General features: G+C 38.3%; 1 protein-coding gene across 1 annotated transcript in view; it reads left to right on the top strand.

Moving 5' to 3' along the window:
* The window catches only part of LOC139720825 (uncharacterized), an 89,338-nt gene that overhangs the window by 34,836 nt on the left and 29,803 nt on the right, over positions 1-24,699 (top strand). The window contains exons 3-7 of the mRNA XM_071632162.1: positions 8,017-8,256; positions 10,397-10,502; positions 13,143-13,265; positions 18,052-18,280; positions 23,926-24,008. Coding sequence (XP_071488263.1) covers positions 8,017-8,256; positions 10,397-10,502; positions 13,143-13,265; positions 18,052-18,280; positions 23,926-24,008 — 781 coding nt within the window. The remainder of the gene's footprint in view (positions 1-8,016; positions 8,257-10,396; positions 10,503-13,142; positions 13,266-18,051; positions 18,281-23,925; positions 24,009-24,699) is intronic.

Below are 24,699 nucleotides of genomic sequence, written 5' to 3' on the forward strand. Positions count from 1 at the left end.
ATAAAAAGCTTTTGAACCAGAATAGTTTCTTAGTTTGACAAAGTTTTAAACTTTAGACTTTGATTTTGTACTGTAATCAGTCAGCAATTTACATTTTTGTTACCTTTTTAACAGCAGAGTATGATATAACATAAGTGGGACTAGGCAAAGTAACAACCCTTAATTTTCTCACCATCATGGGCTATTTTTTCTCCTTGTTTCAGTTATATTTTCCAAATATATATTTAAAAAATCACATACAAGTCATATTGAAAAAACAAAAATACTTGGTACAAACAAGGTAGTTGGTGTTCTCTGCTTCCTAATTGTTATATACATGTACATATCTGAAACAAAAAATTCTACAAGTTCTCCACATCATAGTGTTCAACATGAAACAACTAAGGGTGCGTTTATGCTTCCATTTTGGGGGCCAAAATGAGGCTTTTGAAACGTGATTAGTGCAAAACGCTGTTGCGTTCATGCTCATCTCGATAGAAAGGCTGATTCAAAATGGAGATCCAAAACGCACAAAAAGGTGCATTTACGATCGGCGTTTCTGACTAATCATGTTTGACGGGGAAGCATAAACGCAACAGCGTTTCTATACGCATTTAGAGTGACGTCATCTAAACGCCTTTCCGGTTCATGTAAAAAAGCGCGCGCCCCGCCAGCCAGCTACCCTGGCCTGTGCAATTTTCCCATGTACTGTGCATACACATGTCTTTCCCAGCTGCTCTCCCAGGCCAGGCCACCGATCACGACACAAAGTAACAGTCGTCACAAATGACTGATTTTCAATACAGTTTGTAACAAAAGCAGAAATAAACAGAATTAAGGTACGTTATGTGTGAGTTTTATTATAGAAAAAATATTCTTACTGCAGTATCACAACGTAGGAGATAAATGAAATTAATGATAGTTGATACGCGAGACTGTTAACTACACATTCCGATTTTGTCAACAATTTGTCGATGAAATAAATAGTCATATTTCCCATCATTGTCTACAGTTCATGTACGTGTGTATTAGTAACGCAATCGAAATTATATTAGACATGCCTAGGAACATGAACAATGCACACGCTCAGGCCAGAACTTCCAAAAAGCGCACGCCCCTATTGACCTGCCTCTGCTGAGGTCAGCGAAGCGATGGCGAACGCTCTTTCCAAGGCTCGAGGAAAGTGAGCATAAACAGTGCTCCCGTGAACGGCGTTTTGAATCAGCATTTTGAATCGGCTTTTCAAAACGCTGATTCTGCCTTCGCAAATTGAGCATAAACACACCTTAAATGTCAATGAATCATTTCCTATGCAGCTATTGTAGCTAGATAAGGTATACCGTGGGTTATTTGAAAAGGCAGTATCACCCTCCAATGACTTATTTCCCCAAAGATCATGACTTTGAGTGTTGCATATACATGTCATTTCCATCATGGCTAATAATGATAATAGTAATAATGATAATAATGATAATGATAACAATAATAATAATGATAATAATACTAATACTAATAATAATAATAATAATAATAATAAACAAATGTATAAATGAATAAACAGTTAAATAAATGAAAAGTAAGAACAACAGCAATTGAATAGGAAACAAACAGACAAAAACTAGTATTCACTTGAAAAAACAATCAAAACATATTTTGAAGGCAGAAGCAAATATGTTGACCAAGAATTGAGAAATTGAAATTGCCAAGCATTCTAAGCTGCATTTGGAGAAAAACTTATTGTATTTTTTCGCAAAGCATATCTTCTTATTTTTGAAGAGTAGAATGCATTAAACTTCATAAAAATATACACATTTGCTGCATTATATGTTCAGTTTAAGAAGTTTGAGGTCTATTTCATTTCTGTGTCTGTGCAAGTGTAGTTGTAGCATTTACACTGGAAGAACAGAATGATAAGACAGCACATTATAATATGGGTCTAACACTCAGTGATAGAATATGAAACTGTGATAGGAAAAGGAAGAAATATAGAATTTGAAAGTATGTACCGTATATAAGTTTCATATTGACTTTCCTTTTTTATCTGAATAGCACAGGTCTCTCAAATCATTTTGAGACTGAGAAAGCAAAATCACCTGTGTAGAAAGAAGTTGAAGGAAGAAGAAATAATGTACCTGGTACTAGAGTCTTATTCCTGGCGGCCTGATAATGATACAGATACTGAATAATTATGACTAATAATAATGGATAACTAGATATTTTCATGTACATGAAACTTTTGGAAATTTCACAAGGAGCCAAGACTTGCAAATTGAAAGGTGCAATGCATGCAAATGTGTGTATGTACACAGTTGTATTGAATGCCATTGGTGTTTTGCAAAAGTTTCATGATGTGTGAAGGCCAATGGCTCCAATTCGTGAAAGTTTCATGCTGTGAATGTTTCTGGTTGAGCTTTCGATCCTAGCAGAATCTTCGTCAGAGGCAAATTTTGCCTCTGACGAAGATTCTGCTAGGATCATAAGCTCAGGCCCCTTTTGACTCCATTAATACTCCATTGGCTCGCCACCATTGGATAAGCAGTTTTCAATTCTGGTTTACAGTAGTCTATAAAGAAAGAAGTAAGAAATCTCTGACAGAGAATGGATGCCAGTGAAATACAACATTACCAAGCCATCTGTTTTTATATTGTACTTCTACTGTGACAAAAGCATGAACACTCTAAAGATAAATGACAATTTTTTTTTTTTTTTTGGGGGGGGGGGTGGGGGTTAAACGAGGCTCTGGGGCACTATTTGCACTTCTGGTAGTGATGCAGAAATTTACCTACACTTTTCTCTCACACACCATTTGCTTGCCATGGGACTTGTCTTTGCTCGGTAAATAGTTAGTCGCTCATCAAACAGTCCAGATTTGCCTCTGGTGAAGGGGCGTGGACAAGAAGGCAAATCGTGGAGGTCACCCGACCTGGGTATTGTTTAGCAATCATTGTTGTTGGCATTGAATCTTGTTGGAGAAAAAAAAATGCTCTGAGATTAGAAAGAAAAAGGGGAAGAGATTATTTGGTAGAAGCTGACTTTGAGCCAAAGAGGATCCAAACAACGGAGTCTATACTTCGGTCCTGCTGTATTCCGTTGATCCCCCTTGACCAGTTTCATACACCAGTGGGTCAATGGCTGTTTCCCATTCATATCCCGTGAATCACCACCGCCCCCTCCATATAGTCCCCTTTCACCCCTCCCCATTGGTCCTTTTTGTGGCAAACAAGACTACGAGCTGTCCTTTCAATTCCCAACAGTGTGCCAATTGTCCCTGCAGAGTCTCTCTTCGAGTATTATTGTTGTGGGTCTATTCTTGTGCTATGAAGTACAGACCCCCCCCCCCCCCCCACCTTCTCTTCAGTTAGGGTGTACACTGTGGACCAGGGTACGGCAGGTATGTAGTAGCTATTACTGCTGCGGAGGGAGAATGCGGCACACGGACCACTGGAATGTGTGGTGAAGTGAAGATTAGAGAGTGGGGCTTCACTGAGCTGTTTACAATGCACATTACAGTATACAGTACACCCTAGCGTGGTGGGGTCGCTTTGTAGTAGCAAGTGATCTGGCACCCGCCTACCAGTAGGGCACGGAATGTCTCCGAGATTCAGGTGTCATGTTGCTCTGCGTCGAATGAGAAGAGAGAAGCTACAGAGGAGAGAGGGGGTATAGAAACTCTGGCACTCTGCGGTGGCCAAAACACGTAGCAGGGAAACTTTAGAAGAGCACTCTGTCCGTACGAGTCAAGTTGTCAGTGAATGTTTGTGACCGGCTCTGAGGAATATTCGGACATCCGATGTGATTATCATCATTGCTCCAACTGGAAAGAATCCTAGAGGATAGTTTAGATCACTTTTTTATTCCCTATCTCTCTCCCTTTCTCTCTCATTGCTCTGAGTCATCGTCCATGCCAGAGACGGAAAGTTTACATCTTCGTGAAAGATTTGTTTTTTTTCTTTCCCCAGTCTCGATCTTGCTACTGTGCCCCTGGTGGAAACTTGTAATATATATGTCATGCAGTGATATGTTTTATGATACCAGTGCTCCATGCTTGAGACAGGCGTAGTGATTTCATCTGGAATGTCTGAAGGAAAACGTGCAAGAGTCGGTTGAATTGGAATCATGTCCTGTTGTGCATGCTGCTTTTCAACTTCAAGGTCGGTATATATATAATGCACCCATGGTAGGAATCTCTCTGTTCTTGTGACCTTTAATTCCTCCCCTCCCCACCCCCAAGCGGTTAAATCTTCTGGACCAAGCTGGATGATTGTTTTGTGTCCAGTGGGTCATTGGAGATTGGGGGAGGGTGTGATGAGGGAATGTGTCTTTTCTGCTTTCAGTAGAAACTCTACATACCTTTGTCAGTAGAATGGTGGGACAAACAATGATATTGCATTGAATGCCATAGCTGACGCGGCATAGTGTACATGAATTGTTTGGGAACCACAAACTTCTGTAGAACTATATGGGCTGAGCTGAGAGATCCTAGAATGCTCTTGTGGTGACTGTACCTACAACTGCAGTCAATCTTATGCCTTTATTAGTCAAATCTATTTGGACTGAAGAAATAGTTTGACTTAGAGAATATTCGACTTATGAGGAATTAAAATCAAAAGAATATGAATAGAAGAGGACTTGAAAAGACCTTCGACTTTGGTGATTATTCGACTTGTGCAAGGTTGACTTAAGCAAGGTCGACTGTAGTTGTATACTGTCTAGAACAGTGTATCATAATGATTTTCAAAATCACTCGTGATGCTACATGTGAGGTAATGATTGATATCCGCTGCTAGAAGGTTCGCAGATGATATCTAACTCTGTGAAATATATGGCATAGACAATTGTATATATACATAATGTACATGTATGCCATATACTTCGCAGGGTTTTTATTTTCACGAATTTTGCAAGTCAGGTGCTCTTTGCAAATTTAACAACATGCAGAAATATTAACTTTGATCAGGCAGACATAAAAGTGCAATGTGCTTGCATGTACATTTTCTGTTCATGACTGCACTCCGTGATTGCAAATTTAACCACGTATGAAATTGTAGGACGATCAGTCTCAGTGGTGTGGTGTAGGCCTATACAGAAGCCCGGTCAAGACCACAAATCGAGCTGAGTAATATTGTTCATATAACTTTTCGTAGTGATATGTATTGCTTTGTCTGGTTCTTCAGAGTACTTCCATGATGTTCAAGTGTTTTTGCTTTTGTTTATCAGTTTTTTTTTTTGTTTGTTTTTTTTGGCTTGGGGGAACCAAAAGCCGGCCTGCATGTGTGTTTTCAGGGATTTTTTTTTTTAATTTATACTAATCCATTTATTGTTTTACTCTGCAATATCAATAACCATAGATAAAAAAACCAAAACAACTGTAGGCCATATTTAATTGCATGACTTAATACTGGAAAGTGAAAAACAGATTGATTACAATACAATATGAGCAAAATTATGGGATATATTAATGCCCAAAAATGTATGATCATCATGGGATTACATTCCCGTTGATACTTCTGAACTGTGGATTCAGATAGTGTGACTGTGATGTTATGTTTTTCTAATAAGTCTTAAACGGTCTGGGCAGCCTATCACTTTCCTTCCATAAGTATCTTGCTGTCATTCAAAGTAATTATTAGATGACAATATTTATATGTAGCTTGTTGTGTGCATCATACAAGTGATCATTGGTATACTGTAGTCATCCATTTGCTTGCTTTTGTTTTTCTTCTGCAAAGTGTGTCATAATATAATTTATTTCTGTATTTATCTGTCTGTATAGGCCTATTTAACAGTATTTTTTTTTTTACCAAGGTTAGCCCCATCTGTGGTTTTATATACACTTTTATTCTTGGGGGCCCTGCAACAGAATAACAATGTACGACAATTATTTCAAAATACACAGAGTGACAAATTACATGGAAAAGCATTTATAATTGATTTCCTTCATAACTTTTCATGAGAATGTTCAAGGCTGGGATGAATATTTGTGCTTCCAAGAAAAAAAAAAATCCTATCGATTCAAGAAAATTATACTGTAGTCTCTTCATATCATGTCCTCGCAAGCAGCAATAACAGTAAATGTAATGGAGATACTTACAGTGTTTCTGCTCCCTATAAAATGTGAACTTTAAGTCACCTTAAAACCAGCATTAAAACTGGTGTAACTGTTGTCATGCTAGCTCAAAGTCATTGAAGCCACATTCATGATTTTGCCCTTCCTTTTTTTTTATAATTTCTTCCGAATTCATGAATTCTGTTGGATGCAGTCTGTTGACACTCCAACTATACTACACTGTCATTTTACGAGTATACATGGGCTGCAAATTAAATGATGATGTGTAATGATTACTAAGTTACGGAAGGAAACACGTGTTATTGTACAGAGTGTTTTTGTGGGGTGGGGATTGGTATTGACAGATAGACAGAATTAGATCTGAACATTTTACATGAATGTGAAAGTGCTCTTCAGACAAAGATGACAAACATGCATCCAAGAAGATTTTATGAGACTGTCCTTGTTGCTGTATGAGGCCATAAAAGATAAATTCATGATTATTTTTTTCGATATCAAATGAGTAACCTTGCATGAGATGTTGACTTGTTTGAGACGCTGACTTGGAAATAGTTACTCAAGGTACCACGAGACATGATTAATGTTATCTGCCTTTCCGCATGTGCATTTCCTGCCAAAAAAAGAAAAAAAAAGAAAAGAAAAGAAAAACAACCCCCAAACAGAAAGTTTCTGTTTTTATCTTGCAGTGTAAATGGTACATTGAAAAAGAGAAAAACTCTGGTAAGAACTGAAAACCAAGGTTTTTTTTTTTTAATTGGGCCACAACCAATTCTTTGAACAGTGCCTTTAAGTGAATATTGTAGGTGTACATAACATGTAGCACTTGTTCATGACAAGCCAGGTTGTGTGTTATTGCTGGTGTATTTGATAGTACACCTGTATGGAAAGTGTGGGTATGGACTGAGAACAGGCAAATGAGAGCTCTTGCTCTTGTGCCACGACACCATGAAACTGGTTTATCTCAGAAATTTAAGGTTTGCACAGATTATCGATTGTAAAGTGAAGTGTGTAGCTTTGCCATTCACTTGCTAGCACCAGGTTCAAAGGTCATTGTATTACACCTCTGAGATCCCCTGAGGTTTGTTACAAGGGACCTAGTAAATGAACAACTCTGTTCATTTTTTTTTTCACTTTTTTGACAGTACGTATGCAAACTGAATATAGCTAGGGCAGGAGTGAATATACCTGTGCCTTGGTGCCAGGGAATTATAAACTTCGGTGTCAGGTTTGGCGACAATGTTATTTTTTTTTTCTTCTTTAGTGTCATTGAGATCAGTTGATCATTCATGTGCAATTTAACACAATGTATGCCTTACATCTAGATTGTAAAATGTATATAAAAATAAGTCAATGTATGTATTCTGTCTAGATTGTAATGTCTGTGCAGTAGTTTTAGCATGGTACACAGTACACTAAGTAGTACAGACCAAATATATTTGTTATTACCAGGTGCTTGCAGTGACGGAAAGACAGAACGCAGATGCAGCATAGAAATTTCAATGTCACAGGCCTTGCATTGCTTTTGTTTGAATCAGAAAAATGTTGATCACTACTGTAGATTTAAATTATCATCTAAAGTTCTGGCTTTCTTTCTCTCCAATCATGTTGGCTGCAGTGCACATCTGTTCAGTTCAAAAAATGGTGAATTTTAGGTGCCTGAATATATTCTCATTCAATTCACCCCTCCCTCTTCATGTCCCCTATTTTTATTTTTTGTTTTTTATTTCCATCTCTCTTACTTAATTTAAGAACTGGTTGATGTATTATTGTTAATGCACACTTCATGTCGTCGGCGGTCATTCAAACCATTACATGCAAATTTCACGTAAGAGTTATATTTTGAGGTAATCGCATTTGAAGTTCCCCATATTTCAATTACGATTTCCAAACTTACATATCAGGCATTTCCAATTATTTTTGTAATACCTAAGACTTTGATTCTTGTTATGTTTTCTCATCATTCTCTGCAGGACCAAGAAGTCTTTCAAGACCACCCCGCCCCCGCCTAATGCCACCAAGCCCCCTCCTGCTCCGGGCCCCACCCCGGCGCAGTCCAGCAATGGCTCCACCAAGTCCAATGGTGCCCCGCCCTCACCGGCCATCAGCCACACCTCGACGGGAAGTGGGGAAATCCCCAGGGGTCCAGGGCAGCGATCCCTAGAAATCACGTTGCCCAGTGGCAACACCGTCACAGCAACAGTTGATGACAAGTGAGTGACAGACTGCAATGAATTCTTTGATTTTGATTTGAAGTCATTTCATAAACTCAAGTTTGATGGTCAGCTTATTATGATGCATACATAAATTGTAATGCACCATATTGGTTGTAAGAAAAGTGAAGATGAAAATATATCATGTAAATGAAGCATACCTAATCAAAACCACAACAAAGTGAAATGATGTGCAGTCATGATAGGCCAAGTGTTGGTGACATAATTGTTGGATTTTTTTTATTTGTTTGTTTGTTCGTTTGTTTGTTTACCTACAAACAGTGTTTTGATCCTGTTAGAATATTTATTCTGGGATTTTTGTCATATGTAGTAGGATGTCAGTAATACTAATAGCAATAAATTGGGATATTGATATGATATGATAATGATGATACAATTTAAACATTTGTAATGACATTCTAACTCATTCCCTTCATGATTTTCAAGTTCGTGTGAACTTTGTGAACAACTTTTGAGGTCAAGTAAACAATGGGTGTAAGTGGCCAAACCTACAAATAATCATTTAAAAAGCTGTGATGAAATGGGATGTTCACTGTATTACAGTTTTTAATGACATTGAATATGTAATAGTTATCTTTCATGATTACCTTTTGTGAATAATTGTTGATTGTTCTGTGCAGATTTGTTTGTAAAAAAAAAGAAAAAAAAAGTTTGGAGTGTGTTAGAACATCAAAAGCCACAATATTTCCATTCTGCGGATTAGTTGTCTTTTCATTTAGTTCAAAGTGCAGGTAACTTTTGAATGTTGCAGTAAGATCTTTGCTTCTGAACAAATCCATAGCTGGACACAGCCCTTAAATCACAAACACTCTGTTAAACTAGGAGTAGAGGCCAAAAAGTTGCACCATGTCTTTACCCTCATGCACTCTGACCCTTGCAGTGATCTCTGCTCAGATGGTGGCATTAAGCTCCATCGGTTTGATTGATAAGTCTGAAAGACCAGTGATGAGTTTGCCCATTTTCTGTTAGGTTCATGTTCTTACCGTTATATGCACGAAGATTGTAACCTGCATGAACTGAGCACTGTGAACTCATTTTCTTAATACTATATTTCACGCTTTTTGAAACCCTTTATCCCACTGGCGCTGTGGTGCTCAATATTGAACAGGTCTCTAGACCTGAAACCTTGTATAGGCCTAAGGAGTGAATTGGAAATTGTGCACACCAGTGATTTCTGCAAAACAACATTCAATTGTTTTTTTAGCGTCCTTAAAATAATGTGACCTCGGTTGGAGAATGGGCCCCAGAAGTAATTTTACTCCCTGACATGAAGGATTTTTATACTCTAATCCCTCTCAATCTGTAATGGCAGCTATGTGTTTTGTTTTGTTTTGTTTTTTGTTTGTTTTATTTTTTTTTTGAGGGGAATTGATTTAAAAACACAAAAGAATTAAGTGATGCTGTAAGACATGAATAGTGTCTTATGATAGAAAGAAAGGTATAACTGTTTCAGCCAGCTGTGAGTAAAATAAATTGAACTATTCATTTCATTTTTGGTGTGTGCAGTTCTTTTCCCCGAAAAAAAAACCAAACAACCAAAGGAAATACATACATTGTACGAAAATATGAGGAAACTAGTGGATCTTTTGGTTTCATGATACATTAACTGTTACTGATACCAACTTATCACAAAGTAAAGAGCATCATAAATTGTATTTTCCTTTATGGAATGTTAGGTGGTTTTGCATGGATTGATACAAAGAACGCAGCTAGCTGTAAAGCGTGATGACCCTGGAAAAATCTCTTATTTATTTATGTTCCTGATACCAAAGGTGCCGGTGTATAATATACCTGAGGGTCTTGGGACAGAATGGGGGGGGGGGGGGGGGGATGTTTGACCCATACAATTTTTTTTTTCAAAATCTGCAAGTTAGGGTTAGGAATATATCAAAGGTAGTAATGCAATTTTTCAAAAGATCAGGTACCTGGGTAATGAAACACTCAAACATGAAAGATGATAGTCTCATATGATTGGATGTTACTGGCTTTCTTGCATTCTTTATTTTGGCTGATTTTAACCCGAGTAGCTTGATTTGATGTCATTTCCCTGCATCACCCATTTCACCTCCTAATATGTGCACGGTTTTCCCATATTTTTTAATTGATTTTTCTTGACCAGATTACAAATGATGGACCTTGTGGTCATGATTGCAGCCAAGAACAAATTGAACCCCACGGGTCATGTGATCATTCCCAGCAGTGCCAGCAGGACCGACATCTCACAGGTAACTGACTGAGTGACCTTTGAACCCTTCCCCACCACACCCCCCCCCCCCCCAAAAAAAAAAAAAAATATATATATATATATATATATAATATATATATATAATATTATATATATATATATATATATATATATATATATTCCTACCCCATCTCTCACTTCTTGAGGTATTTCTGAAATGCTGCCCCTGGCTACAAAAACCCACATACTGGTTGCCATGGCTTATCAGTTTTCATCTCTCTCTCCCTCTCTCTCTATCTCTCTCAGTTGTTCTCCTCCATTTCTCTACTTTTTTTCGTGAATGTCTTTGTATAATCCATCCCCAGTGACTGTAAATCAGTGGCTATTTTACCCAGAAAATGATGATCTTGTTTATAATAGTTCTTTTTTTTTGCCACAATGCCTTCCACAGTGGAATGATTTACGGTAATACAATTTATGATACGCTTAGAATTGGGAGAGTAAAGAAGTGGCTACTGTTAAAGGGAAGGTAAACCCAAAGAGCAATGTGGATTGAGTAAAACCAGCAACATAAGTAGAAAATATCAGTGAAAGTTTGAGAAAAATCGGACAATCGATGCAAAAGTTATGAATTTTTAAAGTTTTGGTGTTGGAACCGCTGGATGAGGAGACTACTAGAGGTTATGACGTATGAGAGGACAACAATACAAAGAGAATATAAAGGAAATTCAACAAAAATTCATTTTTCTAGCATTATGAAAGATCACTTGACTAACCGCTTTCAGGAAGCAGGGGGAATCATTGCTACCCTTAATATATGTCAGTATCAAGTTGACAGAATTTGTAATTTTCATGAAAAATGGATTGTTGTAGAATTTTCTTTATATTTCCTTTGTATTGTTGTCCACTCATACGTCATAACTACTCGTAGTCTCCTCTTCCAGCGGTTCCAACACCAAAACTTTAAAAATTCATAACTTCTGCATCAATTGTCTGATTTTCTTCAAACTTTCACTGATATGTTCTACTAATGTAGCTGCTTTTACTCAATCCACATTGTTCTTAGGGTTTATCTTCCCTTTAAAACTGAAATGTTTGCATGCATTTTAATTTCACAAATTTGGCAAGAGTTAAGATTTGCAAAATTAAGTGCACACGAAAGTTCTTGTGTATTGACCGATTCTGTGACGCGCTTTGTGTATTATCGGCATGGGCAGCGCCATTACTGCGGTGTCCCAGCCGACCCCCCCTCCCACTTCCCCACCCCTCTCCCTACATTAGCACGCGCACGGAATGAAAAACTGATGCATGGTTGCTTTAGCCAATAGGCGTCTCGTACTGAGTGCGCGAATGCTTGCTTAGTGTGCGAACCTTTGTTACAAGTGCGCAATAAATATGTTGCCCGGGGGGTGGGGGAGAGGGGGGGGGGGTCGGCTGGGACACCGCAATTTGAGGTAATGACTGCGCCCAGTGCCACAAATTGTCTGCTGCCCTCAACGAACCCGAATCGGTCAATACTGTCTGCCTTGAATGCCAGTGGCAACTCACGAAAATTTCATGCCGCGAAAAAGATTATCACCTCAAATTTGCGAAAATTTCATGCCACATAAACATCTTGCTTTACAGTACTTTGAAGAAGAGTTTCTTGATTCTGTGCCAGCTTCTAGAACCATATTACACCCCTTTTCATGATATATATTATGACATGCGAGAGGGACAAGACAGCTGGGGGGTGTTTCATAAAGCTGTTTGTAAAGTTACGAACGACTTACGAGCGACTGGTGATCAGTTCTGATGTGCTATACTTATCAGAATTTCCATAATTCAGCATAAGAACTGATCACCAGTTACTCGTAAGTCATTCGTAACTTTACGAACAGCTTTATGAAACACCCCCCAGGACACTTTTGGAGAAGAGGAGCATTGTTCTAAAAATGTTAATGAGTGTGCCATAGAAACGTGATTACCAACGAGTTCTGTTTGTCAGTCTAAAAGCCCTTTTGGTTTACCTACCTTGGTTTTGTGTTTGCCTTTCACCTGATACAAGTTCAACACAAGCTTAGCAGGGGAAATCCAGTTTAATGAATGCTATTCTACTGTATGTATATTATCTGTGATATAATATATATCTGTGATAGCAGTCACTAGACCAATATTTGCTCAATACCCAATAAGACCAAAAAACAAAACAAAGGGGCAGTGTGGATTTTAGAGTACGCAGTGAATACAAATATTGATGAAAATTATGGAGAGAATTGTGAGGTTTCCACTTGTGAAAGCCCTGATGAAAAGAGAGCTGTCATTTACCAGAGCATTACATTTTTAAAGGTTATTTTAATCTTGCATTTCTGTATTTTTATAAAGTTCAGTGATATAGGCATGTATATTAATGCTGAAGTAATAGCCAATGAATGAAAGTTCATGTGAATGCAGGGGGGGAAATATTTTAAACTCCTGGGGTTCAGCTTGTCTGGCCTGCCCTCACAGAAAATTATTAACCCGTTCTATACGGGAACCTTGTGGCCTGTGTATTAGGTCTATGGGGATTTCAGAATTCAGCATGGAACGGGTTAAATGAGAGCATTGTCTTCCTTTGAAGCTCGTTGGTTTATCATTATGTGCTATTTCTTTTTATGTTCATTATATTCTTATTCTTTTCCTTTCTACATTGACATTTCAGTTCAAAGCCAGTCAGAGGATAGGTGAGCTGGACACCACAAAGCTTCAGATCGTTCCCAAGTTGAGCCGAGGGGAGATCCAGTCCCTCAAGGGATCAGAGAAGAGAAAAGCTACTCAGTTTGAGGTGAGTCTGGGGACCTCTTCCTCCAAGTGCTTTTTTGTCCCTTTGTGGTGTTTGGGGTTTTGTCCTTCTTTCCTTCCTTTTCTGCAGTCACCATCATCTTTTGTCTCCTTTCTGTATTTTTTTATCTTCATCTTTTTTTTTAACTTTTCCACACTCTTCCTCTTCATTTCTTCATTCTTTGTTTTTCATTCTTTTCGTCTTCCTCTTCCTCCTTATCATCATCATCATCATCATCACCATTGTCATCATCATCATCACCATCATCATCATCATCATCATCATCACCATCACCATCATCATTATCATCATCACCATCATCATTTTCATTGCCACCGCCATCATCATCATCATCACCATCACCATCATCATCACCGCCATCGCCATCATCGCCATCACCATCATCATCATCATCATCATCATTATCATCACCATCATAATCATCATCACCATCCTCCTCCTCCTCCTCCTCCTCCTCCTCATCATCATCATCATCATCATCATCATCATTATCGTCATCATCACCATCACCATCATCATCAATATTTCCATCTTCTCTCTTTTTTCCTCCCTATTCTTGTTCCTTTTCTCCTTTGTATTGCTCTTTTTCGTCTACATTTACACATAGATAGTAGCTTGTATTTTGTCTGTTTTTTAGTAGGCTTTTTTTTTTAGCTTTGTTCCCATAATGAGGGCTAATACTATTGCAGTCATTATCAATTTTCCATTTCTGTGGCTCTAGTTTCTCTGTGTAATTTCTTTGTGTGTGTGTGTGTGTGTGTGTGTGTGTGTGTGCGCTTTATTGTTTGCATTGACTTTGTTTGTGTGGTTGGCTGTTTATTTTTGTCATAAGCATGCTTTGTGTAGTAAAGTCAGTTAGAGTACACTATAAAGTTACTGTAATGGTCAAAGGGTACTCTACAGCCAGCTAGAACTGTTTGTTTTTTTAACGATGATGCGGTTGAATGATATGGGCTATTATCAGAAAAACTGCTGTGGTGGTTCTACACCAGTGTGACCTATGTGAAGGTCTTCTGCATTTCAATGCATCTCATTCGACAGGCTGTTAAAAGAAAATGGATGATAACCTTGAAAAGCTTATCCCAGAGAATGCTAAAGATATCTTTCCAGTTTAATTCTTATTTGTTTTTCTGTTGCGGAATTTCATAAGATAGGCAGATATTTGATAATCTCTATTTATCATGCATTTTTTCCTGTTAAATGCAGTTATTAGTCAATCATCAAGAGTTAACTGGTTTTATATGTATTTCTCCTGGGGCAAGAAACCTGAAGCAGTAAATAACTAGAATATTCATGCATGATGTAGCACGTTCCAAAAATGAAAAACAATCAGACTGTCATGTTTTTTTAGTACAATATCCCATGCCTTTTCTTCCGTAATGATGTTTGCAAATAATAAAGTGACCTCAGACAAACTTTCATTTCCAAATACAATGTAAGTAAAAAAAAAAACCCACACACAAAATTTGCTTCTTTTGCATTAATTACTGAGATCGTACATCATCTATTTCTGACTTGAACTTTTTGTTGTCAGAGAGATTTTTCATTTTGCCCACCATGTCCAGAATTAATCACATGAAGCATGCAATGCAGGCATACAGTGTTGTAGGCCTACATGTAGTATGCAACCTGCTTGCAATTTTTTTAAGCGAGTTTTCATGTGCAGAGTTTTTGAGATGTTAAACAGAAGAAAGTTGTCCCCGTTTATCCTTCAAGTCTTGTGTCTTGATTAGTGTTCTAAAGAGAGAGAGAGAGAGAGAAAAAGAAACCACTAGACTTGTTTTACTATCTTGATGAAATGATACTGAATTGTGTTCCAGATCTCCAAAACTTTCACAAACTTTCAGGGGAAGTCTTGTCTTTATTGTGACTTATTTCATTTAAAGTATATTTGGCTCTCTGGAAAAAAAAAGATCCCTTTAGCTCTTTTTGCGCCAGGGACTTTGGACAGTGCGCACAATGCTATGGGGTTTTCTGTGTCAATCAACACTCAAAGGACACAAAGGGTTTAATACATCTGCTAAATGATCACATTTGGCATTCCAGGAAATCATAATCATATTCAGTCAAAATTGATTGATGATTTCAATCATCATGGAAGACACTGAAAGGGTAGTGTTAAAATTCAAAAAGAATGAGGAAAAATTTGTGTGAAAAGTCTTGTGCTGAACAGCTTAGACATGCTTATGAGCAATACAGTCTGCAATGATTATGTATGTAGAGTCATGTAAGAAGAGATAGCATCATTATGCATCACAAGAGATTTGGATTTTTTTATTTTGTCTCATAAGAATGATAATCTATAGAGCTCCCTTTAAGTCTGCTAGAACTCACAAAACACTTGTCCTTTTTATAGACCCTGGTAATCCCTCATGGGATTAAGGGATTCTTTGGGAGGAGGTCTGAATTTGAGCTGCGGCTTGCGCGAAGTCGCGGGTATCAGCAAGATGCCCTGATTACACCAACATTTGATACGCCAGTGATTAATGGAAAACGTTTTCCCTCGAAACGTTTTGCGGCTTTTCTCACCGCGGTCATCGAGAAGAGAACCTAAATTTTTTTGGGAGTGCATACTGAAGTGATCTTGACATGTGCCGTGTACCATTACCACCTTGTAATCGATTTGTATGTACTTGAGGATACCATAGAGAGGATACCGTGCGTACATGTATATACAGATTCATCAGTGAACAATGGATCATCTTTGCTCTTGTAGCAACTTAATCACGCGGGGCCTCGTTCACTTGCCACACCGGGTAAAGCATTTCCAGGTTTTCATTTGTTATTATAAAGTGCTGTATTACACCTAGTGCATTTCCGATGATTAGCTGCCAGGTTTTTCGTGCAATTGCTTAAATAGTGATCTTTGATTCTTAGAACGAAGTGTTGACCAGGAGGATTTAGAGCAATTTGTGGAGTTTTTTTTAAATCAAAAATTAATACCCTGCACAACAACTTGCCTGATAAGCCTTAATGAATAATGACATGCTAAGAATACCCCCCTAAAAAAAAGGAGACCCACATTTGATCCAACTTCTGTAAACAAATGCATGAAAGGAATTATAACTCATATTCTCCTGATGTAGTAGGATGCATAAATCAGGTTTATCTCAGGTGTAGTTATTATTGTTGAATGAGCTGAAATAACCTTTCCTTGAGAATGTTTGTTCAACTCTTGTTGTGAAGAACTCACTGTCAACTTTACTGATCATGAATTTGTGAGAGGTTTAACCAAATAGCAAATCACTTCCCAAATCCTCATCACATTTGATTTGTTGATTTGTGACAATTGAGAGTTGTCTTTTTGTGTTGTAGATGTGATCATGGTCATATGTAAGATAGGCTGAGTGATTACTGTTTAATAAAGACATTACCCATTCTTGGTACCAGAAAAATAAAAGTTGAGATATTGCATGCTAAACTTTCTTTAATACAGTGGTTTAAAGGCGCATAGTCTCGGTAGTGTAGAGGGCACTGTTGATGATACTGCCAATCACCGTTAGCATTGATACGAAGATTGCGGAAGTTGAGCTGTCATCAAGAGTAAAGCGCGTAGGTGTTGCTATTAGTAACGTTGCCTTCATTGTCTTCTCTGCGCATCACGCTGTCTGTAGTAATGCCAGGGTGCGTGCATATATGCTTCTTATTATGACATCACAAAAGAAGTTTGTTAAAGCTGTCATCCCCCTCAGCTGCATCATGAGCCGAACTGTGATCGGATCACTGACTACAGTGGATCGGACTTCTTCGGGCTCGGGGGAAATGGGCCAAAGCGTTAGCACTATCCAGGTAAAAGAGGAGTCGATAGCGTAGGGGTCTATAGGAAACTTGCGCTGTGCGCCCGCGTACGCATTTTGACTAAACCACCGGGACCATGTGCCTTTAAAGATAATAAAAAGTTTTGGTACCTCAAAAGTTTCCCTGAATTTCTGTGTTTCAGGTTAAAGTACTTTTCATATAACTAACACTGTGAGACTTACTCGCCCCAAAATGCTGTCATTTCTTAGTAATCATGCAGTTAACTGCAACCAGCAGCCCCATACGCATAGCGTTATGGGGCTTCGCATTGTAGCATTCAGGATCATGACAGATTTAGTATCGCGGGTAGATATCAACTTAATATCCAAAAAATTCTTCAATTTGAAGACTTACCAATTAAGTTGAAGTATTGAAAACAGGCTTCGGGCAACGTTTGGTTCTGCCGATAGTCCCTTTCTGTTCGAATTGATGACTGAATGTGACTCGGTCGAGAGGACCTCGGGAGAGCTACATGCACTGATTACTACGGTCAGCGCATGCGCACACATCACATGCGAACAAATTTCAAATACATGAACGGATAAGATGTTTGTGTGCGCATGCGCTGGCCGTCAATTCAGTGTAGCTCTCCCAAGTTCCCAAGTCCCAAGTGTCATATTTTACCTTGAAACATACTGTATGTCATACATGTTGTGCATTGACACTTGTACATTGTATGTCATGTGATGACAGAAAGGGTTTACGTCCAATAGAGGAGGAATACCGGTATGTCTCCTCTATTTGACGTTAACCCTTTCTGTACCGAGGACTGTAGACATGAGTGTATTCAATGTTATGATATTTTTTATTCAAAGTGCACTCAAAGCACAAAGATTTTATATACATATCAGTATCAATTTGAGATGTATTTCAGGACAACTGTGGCATGTATGTAATTGATTGCAATTTGTAAAGAAAGAAGAGTGTATCATAATGAATTTCGATCATCGTTCTCCCGATTTGTTCGCAGCAAACCATCCGACTGACGGTGCTGTCCGGTAAAAACCACAAGGCCCTGCTCCGAGTCAACCCAGAGAAGCCCATCCAGGAATTCCTGCCCCAGGTCTACGAGGAGCTGGCCGTCGTCGGGGCCAACGACCCAAGGCTGCGCCTCGTCAAGAAGCCCGACGAGGACATCGACTACTCCAAGAGCCTCAACTACTACGAGGTCAATGAACTCCTTCTGGTTGACCTGAATCGTAAGTGACCATTAAGTTTGTGTGGTTTTTTTTTTAGTTGTTGTTTTCCCTGCTCTTTTTATACATGTATGTTGCAGACATTACAAAGTCATGTATGGATGGTTATTCAATGAATTCGCATCGTAAAATATTTGTTCTTATATAGAAACCCAAGCAATTTCTGGTAATGAGAAGAATATTGGCCGGGAATTGTTTTCCATGAGTTTTGTTTTGTTTTGTTTTTTTGTGAAACTGACCTTAAAAGTAGAGGGCAGAGGATACATGTGTTTGTAGGTGCATGGGCAATTATTACATCCTGAAATTAACTTTACTGTGAAATACAGTGAAGTTTTAGCCAAAGAAACCATGTAGGAAGATGCATCACATGGTGAATATCAGCAACATTTTGAACCAATTGTTGCAGACAATGAAAATGTAAACATTCTTTGAAAAATCTCCCAACCTTTCTTACCCCTCTCCTACTCACTCTTAAGAAATAGTGTAGGGTATGGACAGTAATGTATTTGACTTTAATAATCAATGTTTCATTTCATCACTCCCCTGTTCTTATTCATGTCTCAGTAAAAAAAAAAATACAGTGCATGCACTTAAAACATGTACAAGCATAAAACAAGTGTTTTCACTTGAGCTGCAGCCACACAGCAGGGGAAAAATTTGTATATTCTCACATACGGTGTAAACAAGAACAAGATCAATCTGCCCTTGAACCAGTTGTGCTTTGTGACACTGACACATGCTGGATTATCTTCTTCAAACATCATACCCTTGACACAGCGCCTTCAAATACACCGAGAAAGAATGATAGTGTGATAGAGCCGTATCTGGGCTGCCAACAACTGCGCATCAAAATCAAGGAAGTTCCAAAGGGCAATCAAGGGAGAGATACCTGTTTGTTGTATAATGCATTTCAATGGGCCCATGTTATTCAGAAATCAGGGAGACGTTTCTGTTCTGTGGTTGGGACATGACATGATACATTGTAGGCAGTGTTTATCAACTTTCCTTTCCATACCAGCTAGCTAAATGCATTTGCAAATGCCTTGCGGATGTCATTTCTCAAGTTGTTGGGTTTGTCAACTCTCACGTCATGCGTCGATGGGGAGGCCTTGTCACAGCCCAGCTCCATTGCGCAGTTTGACCCGAGGAGTGGAGATGTGTAGTTGGCAGTGATTGGCGTGGGCAGGTCTGAGCTATGAATACATTTCAAAACAACTTTGCATTTATGCAATCACACTTTTGTTCATCATTTCAGAAATGTGTTTCTAACTCTATCTAATCAAAACAGTTTTGCATTTATCAACTGCTAAAAACTCCCTAAAAGTTGTTTGGAAACCTTAAATTCTGTGCCAGAAGTGAGTTGATAAAATGCATCCATAGTTTGGCAGAGGAACCTCCTGTGCAGAATCTGCAAAACTACGAAGCAGTTTTGCTTCATATGCTTTGGGTCATATGAAACAAAAACAACGACAAATTCTGCAATGAATTTTTGCCTGTTTTGCTTTGTATACTTTGGGTCATTTCCATGCAATGCCCAGGGTGCATTATTCCTTTGCTGGCATGTCTGCTCTATTTTAAATCAAAGGCAGCTCCGAGGAGTTTGTGTGTGTGTGCCCAGATTTGCCCCCACGCATATTTCATCCCCCCGGGAGGCAATCACATCGCCATGGCAATCTGACATCGCAGCATCGGGGGTGTTGTCAACCCCGGCAGATGCACCTGCCGACTATTTCTCCACGGAATTCCTCTCTTTCTCTTCATCTTGTCTCTTTCTTGTCACTTTCGTGTAATCGTAGAGCTGCATCTAGACAAAGTTTGTAAAAGGGCGTCGGCTCTGGTGTTAAAAAAGGCTAGGCGTCTCTGTCTCATGCCTTCTTGTGGAGTTAAAGGGATGACTCATGCAGAGAACTGGCTATTCTTGAGTGAAAGCAGTGAAATATAGATGATGGAGTATTTATGTCATTCAAGCTGCTGTTCATTGGCATGACAGTAATTCACTGAAACTTAGCAGATTTTCTGAGTTTAATAGTGTTGGTACACATGCAGTGATGTGGTATTGCTGCAAAATTTATCTCTTCTTGTTTGAATGCAAGTTAAATTATGGGGTTTTTTGTAATGTTTTAATAGGGAAAAAACATATCCTTTGATTTGAAGTTACTGAAGAAATCCAGAGCAGAAGTTTGTGAGGTCTTAGGACTTCAGGAAGTAAGCATTTTGTTTGATTTTTTTTTTTTTATCAGTAGGCATCCCTTTGTTGCAGCATAATTGTAAAATTCCTTGATCGCTGCACTTCCCTCATAATTTATATGTACAAATGGTGCAATAGGTAGAACACCACGTCATGTTCTGCTGGCTGTAATCATTAGAGTCATGCAACAGACTATTGAGGAATGAAGGAAGTATAATTGATGAGGAATTTATTTTGCGAGTCTATGGTTCCGGCAAGATAGAAACAAACAAGTGCATGACAAACAAAACAAACACAATTTTATTAGTATGTATTTGTTTGCCAGGTATTGAGAAACTCTAGGTTTGTTATTACCCATCCTTTGCTGGATTGCATTTGAAGAAATGTTTTGTACTAGATCAGTTTTTAGACCAGTGTTCACTCTGGCATGAAAAATGGAAATGCCTTGCATTCATTTGTGAGAAGGGGGCCCCTCAGGCAATTTTGAACTCGTATTTGTATGCAAATTGCCATCTACAAGGGGAAATATCTCTGGAATGTGGTCATTCTTTAACTGATGATCCTTCCCTTTGTCAAGTTCAGGAGGAATCATATGATTCGCTGCCCATGGGCAGATTTTCTAATATGCTAACTCCCCTCAATAATGCTGAAAATTGCACTTCACGCATGGCCTCGTTCCTTAGTCCCAGCCCTGGCTAGAGTTTGCTGGGCAGGCTTATAGTTTACACTGCTGATGGGACTTGAAAGTCTTGAAGCGGATGAAGGCAAGATAAAAGGACAAACAATCCCTATCCTTAGACAAGTTTACAGGCAAGTATTAAGATTTGATATGTAGGTTCATTACACTTGGATCAAATGCTTTTGTAAGCTTGCATAATGATGGGAGGGGGGAGGGGGTAGAGGGGAGTCAGTGCATTGAGAACCAAAATGTAAAAAGGCGTTGGTTTTCCACAGACGGGGTTGTATCCGTGTCAGCTTTGCAATTTAGGAGAGTAGAGTCGCCATCTCTTTTTGCATGACAATCAGTGATGCTTGAATTTGTCTAGTCCTTTTGAGTTGGTGTATTCAAATGGTGGTATTTAATCATTTCAACCCAATCTGGGGAATAATCATCGTTGGCATTCTGTACTTCCTGCTCTTTTTATGTGCTATGCTATTTTTCGTGGAAAAAAATGACATTAGCCCCGATTGTATTTGTGCAAGATATAGAAATGCTATTCATCATACATGATGTCAGCATTTATTTTCCAGAGTAATTTCTGCAGTGAGTTGTGTTATGAACATTTTGTTCAATGACAAACTGATGCTATACCTCTGTGGGAGATTCAGGATCTGTCATCAAAAATATATTTGCATTGAAATGATTTTAAATTAGTTTGATTGCAAAATGGGGTAACTCCATTCTTGTTAATTTGAGGTATTTGCAAATAAACCTGCTAAAGAAAAAGAGAGAGAACAACAAAGTTTGGGATTTTTTTTAGTCATAACTTCAAGAATGTTTCTTGTTAAATAGGTATCATTGGAAAGGTTTTATTTTGCTCTATCTGATGATGGACTTTAGATTAAAATGTTTGAAATTGGTACTTATCCTATTTTTGGGATCAAACTCTCCATTTCTTCCTGCTAAATTACCATAGGACTTGATGAATATAAGCAATGCTGACTCAGTACTGTCTCCTCCCTGCTCTCTGGCTTTGTATTAACCCATTGAAGATGAGTCCCGAGAATACTCAGGCAGGTGTCTATGGGATGTGCGTGTTGTAGCAAAATCATTCGGTCCTCAACGGGTTAATAGTTTAGACCGGCAGGTGAAAGCTCTTGCGCTGATAGTGAGAAAGATTAGTCACCGATCAAATATTTACGATGCTCTAGTGTACCTTACACTTTGAACAGATCTACTCCCACCAACGCCCAGGGGGTTTCCAATTTCCTCTTGCTTTTTTTGTTGTTGCTGTTTTGTTCTGTTGATGTCACTTTTACAAGTGGTTGTCTCAACTTTCCTACAATAAACTGCAGGGTATAAGAATCCTGGTGGGTGTATATATACAGCATATCATGTTTAAAGGAAGATTTCAGTCTGTGTTTATGCTGGCTTTCGTAAAGTTGAATGAGGAGACAGAAATGGGACAGTCAAGGTTTCATGTGAATAACATTAATTAGGCCAAGCAGAAAAAGATATGGAAATTTGAAGTTAATAATTTTTGTTCAAAACATGGTAATATTTGTCATGATCACCCAAGCTAATAATGTTGTCTCCTTATGACTCCCAATTTGCTGTGATATAATCATGTCATGAAGTCCCTTTTTTTGGGGGGGGGGGAGGTTGTGTCAATGATAAAACAATGAACCTGTTCAACTTTACGAATTAATCATCCCTAAATTGTCAAAAAAATCAATGGTTATGATATCAGTTAACTAAACATGAAGCAAATTTTCCCTTCTGCCAAAAGCATGGAGACACACATTTATATGAAATTCAAATATATGTTAACTGGAAAAAGAGAGTTACTGCTATGAAGACAATCTAAATGACTAATAAGATCAGTCTTGTCAGTATAACCATTTATGTTTTGCCCTCTTCTCTTTTGGAAGAGGTTTTTATTGATGAGTTTGTATTGATGAATTCTTCAGAACACAATTAAGCTAGTCTTCAGTGGGTTAATAAGACCATGATTGTTTATACTTCAGCAGGTTGCTGTTTTTATCCCGACACAGCCTGGAGACTTGTGTCTACACCCGCACTGTCACAGACATTGGCTATTAATATTACCTTTTCCCTCATATGATTTTAGTTTATCTCAGCTAAAACTTTATGATACCTCAGTGGATATATGTTTGTCAGATCAGGTGCAGGAACAAACTGAATTCAGTTTAGCATCTTATTAAGCTTATTATTTCAAGTAGAATTTTGCATGAACAAATACTGTATACGCCATATATTTAGCGAGTCTAAATTTTCACAAATCGGAACTTCCCGATGATTTCGCGAGTGGTTTAATTCACGATCGTGGAGTCCTGTACCATTATTTCAAGTAGAATTCTTCATGAACAAATACTGTATACGCCATATATTTAGCGAGTCTAAATTTTCACAAATCTGAACTTCCCGATGATTTCGCGAGTGGTTTAATTCGCGATCATGGAGTCCTGTACCAAACGGAAAAATGTATACATGTACCTCACATTCATAGCATGATCAGAGTCAATATTTCCGCGTGTCTTTAATTTCACAAATAGCACCTGACTCACAAAATTTGCGAAAATAAAAACGTTGCTTTCCCTACCTGTTTGTCATTTTGCCTCTGACGAAGATTCTGCTAGGATCGAACGCTCAGGCCCCTTTTGACTCCAAAATAAAAACCTTGCGAAATGTTCGGCGTATACAGTATTGAACCATGTATTTTTTTTTATGTTGTCATCTTTACCATTTTTTTATTTGTGTCCCTTGTTACCATGACAGCTCCTCCACCTCCACAAGAGCCAGAACCTGCTCCCATAGAGAAGAAAAAGAAGAGCATGTTTGGCAGGAAGAGCAAGAAAAAGGTAATTATGCAAAATGGGAGGGACTTCTAGGGGTTTCATACTTGTGAAAACACTCATTTTTAGTGTGTTTAGAAACATATTTCATGCTAATTCATCAATGTAGGTTTTTTTTCCCCATGAAAGTCTGAGAGGAAACTTGAATTAGATTTCTTACAATTTTCTTCCTTAGTCGTGTCAACTTAGTTTTGATTTGAAAGTGTTTCTAGTCAAGTTTGGCTCATTTCGTGTTGTGTGATCGCAATATGAGCAATTTGACCTCCAAAACACAGCTGAGAAAAAAGTTTCAGTAACCTGATTACCAACAAGTTCTTTTGTAAGTCTGAAAACCATCTACAATGTGCCCAGTTTCAGTTTTTACAAGATTTCCCTTCAACTTCAAGGACTGACATTTAACATTAATGAGGAAACAAGCATTTCATTGATGAAAGCATCCTTTCTGAGCCTTTCCAAATGCCTGTGAAGTCCATGTGTTGATGAATCTCACTTTAAAGGGATGGTATAGTTTTAGTTGAGATGTGGTTTCAGGTTTCCAACATTTTTTAATGATGATTTTGGAGATGATTAGAAGCCTCTTGTGAAGGAGCATACAATTCTGCAAGAGGAATTCAAAGTTTATTAGATGAAAATTGGCTTTGAAATGGCTGACATATCCAAATCAAAGCAATCATAATAAAAGGTGGGACCAACGATC

The sequence above is a fragment of the Diadema antillarum genome, unplaced genomic scaffold (genome assembly GCF_040938485.1).
Source record: "Diadema antillarum isolate AM-2024a unplaced genomic scaffold, OU_Dant_1.0 scf00000134, whole genome shotgun sequence".
Classification (NCBI taxonomy): domain Eukaryota; kingdom Metazoa; phylum Echinodermata; class Echinoidea; order Diadematoida; family Diadematidae; genus Diadema; species Diadema antillarum.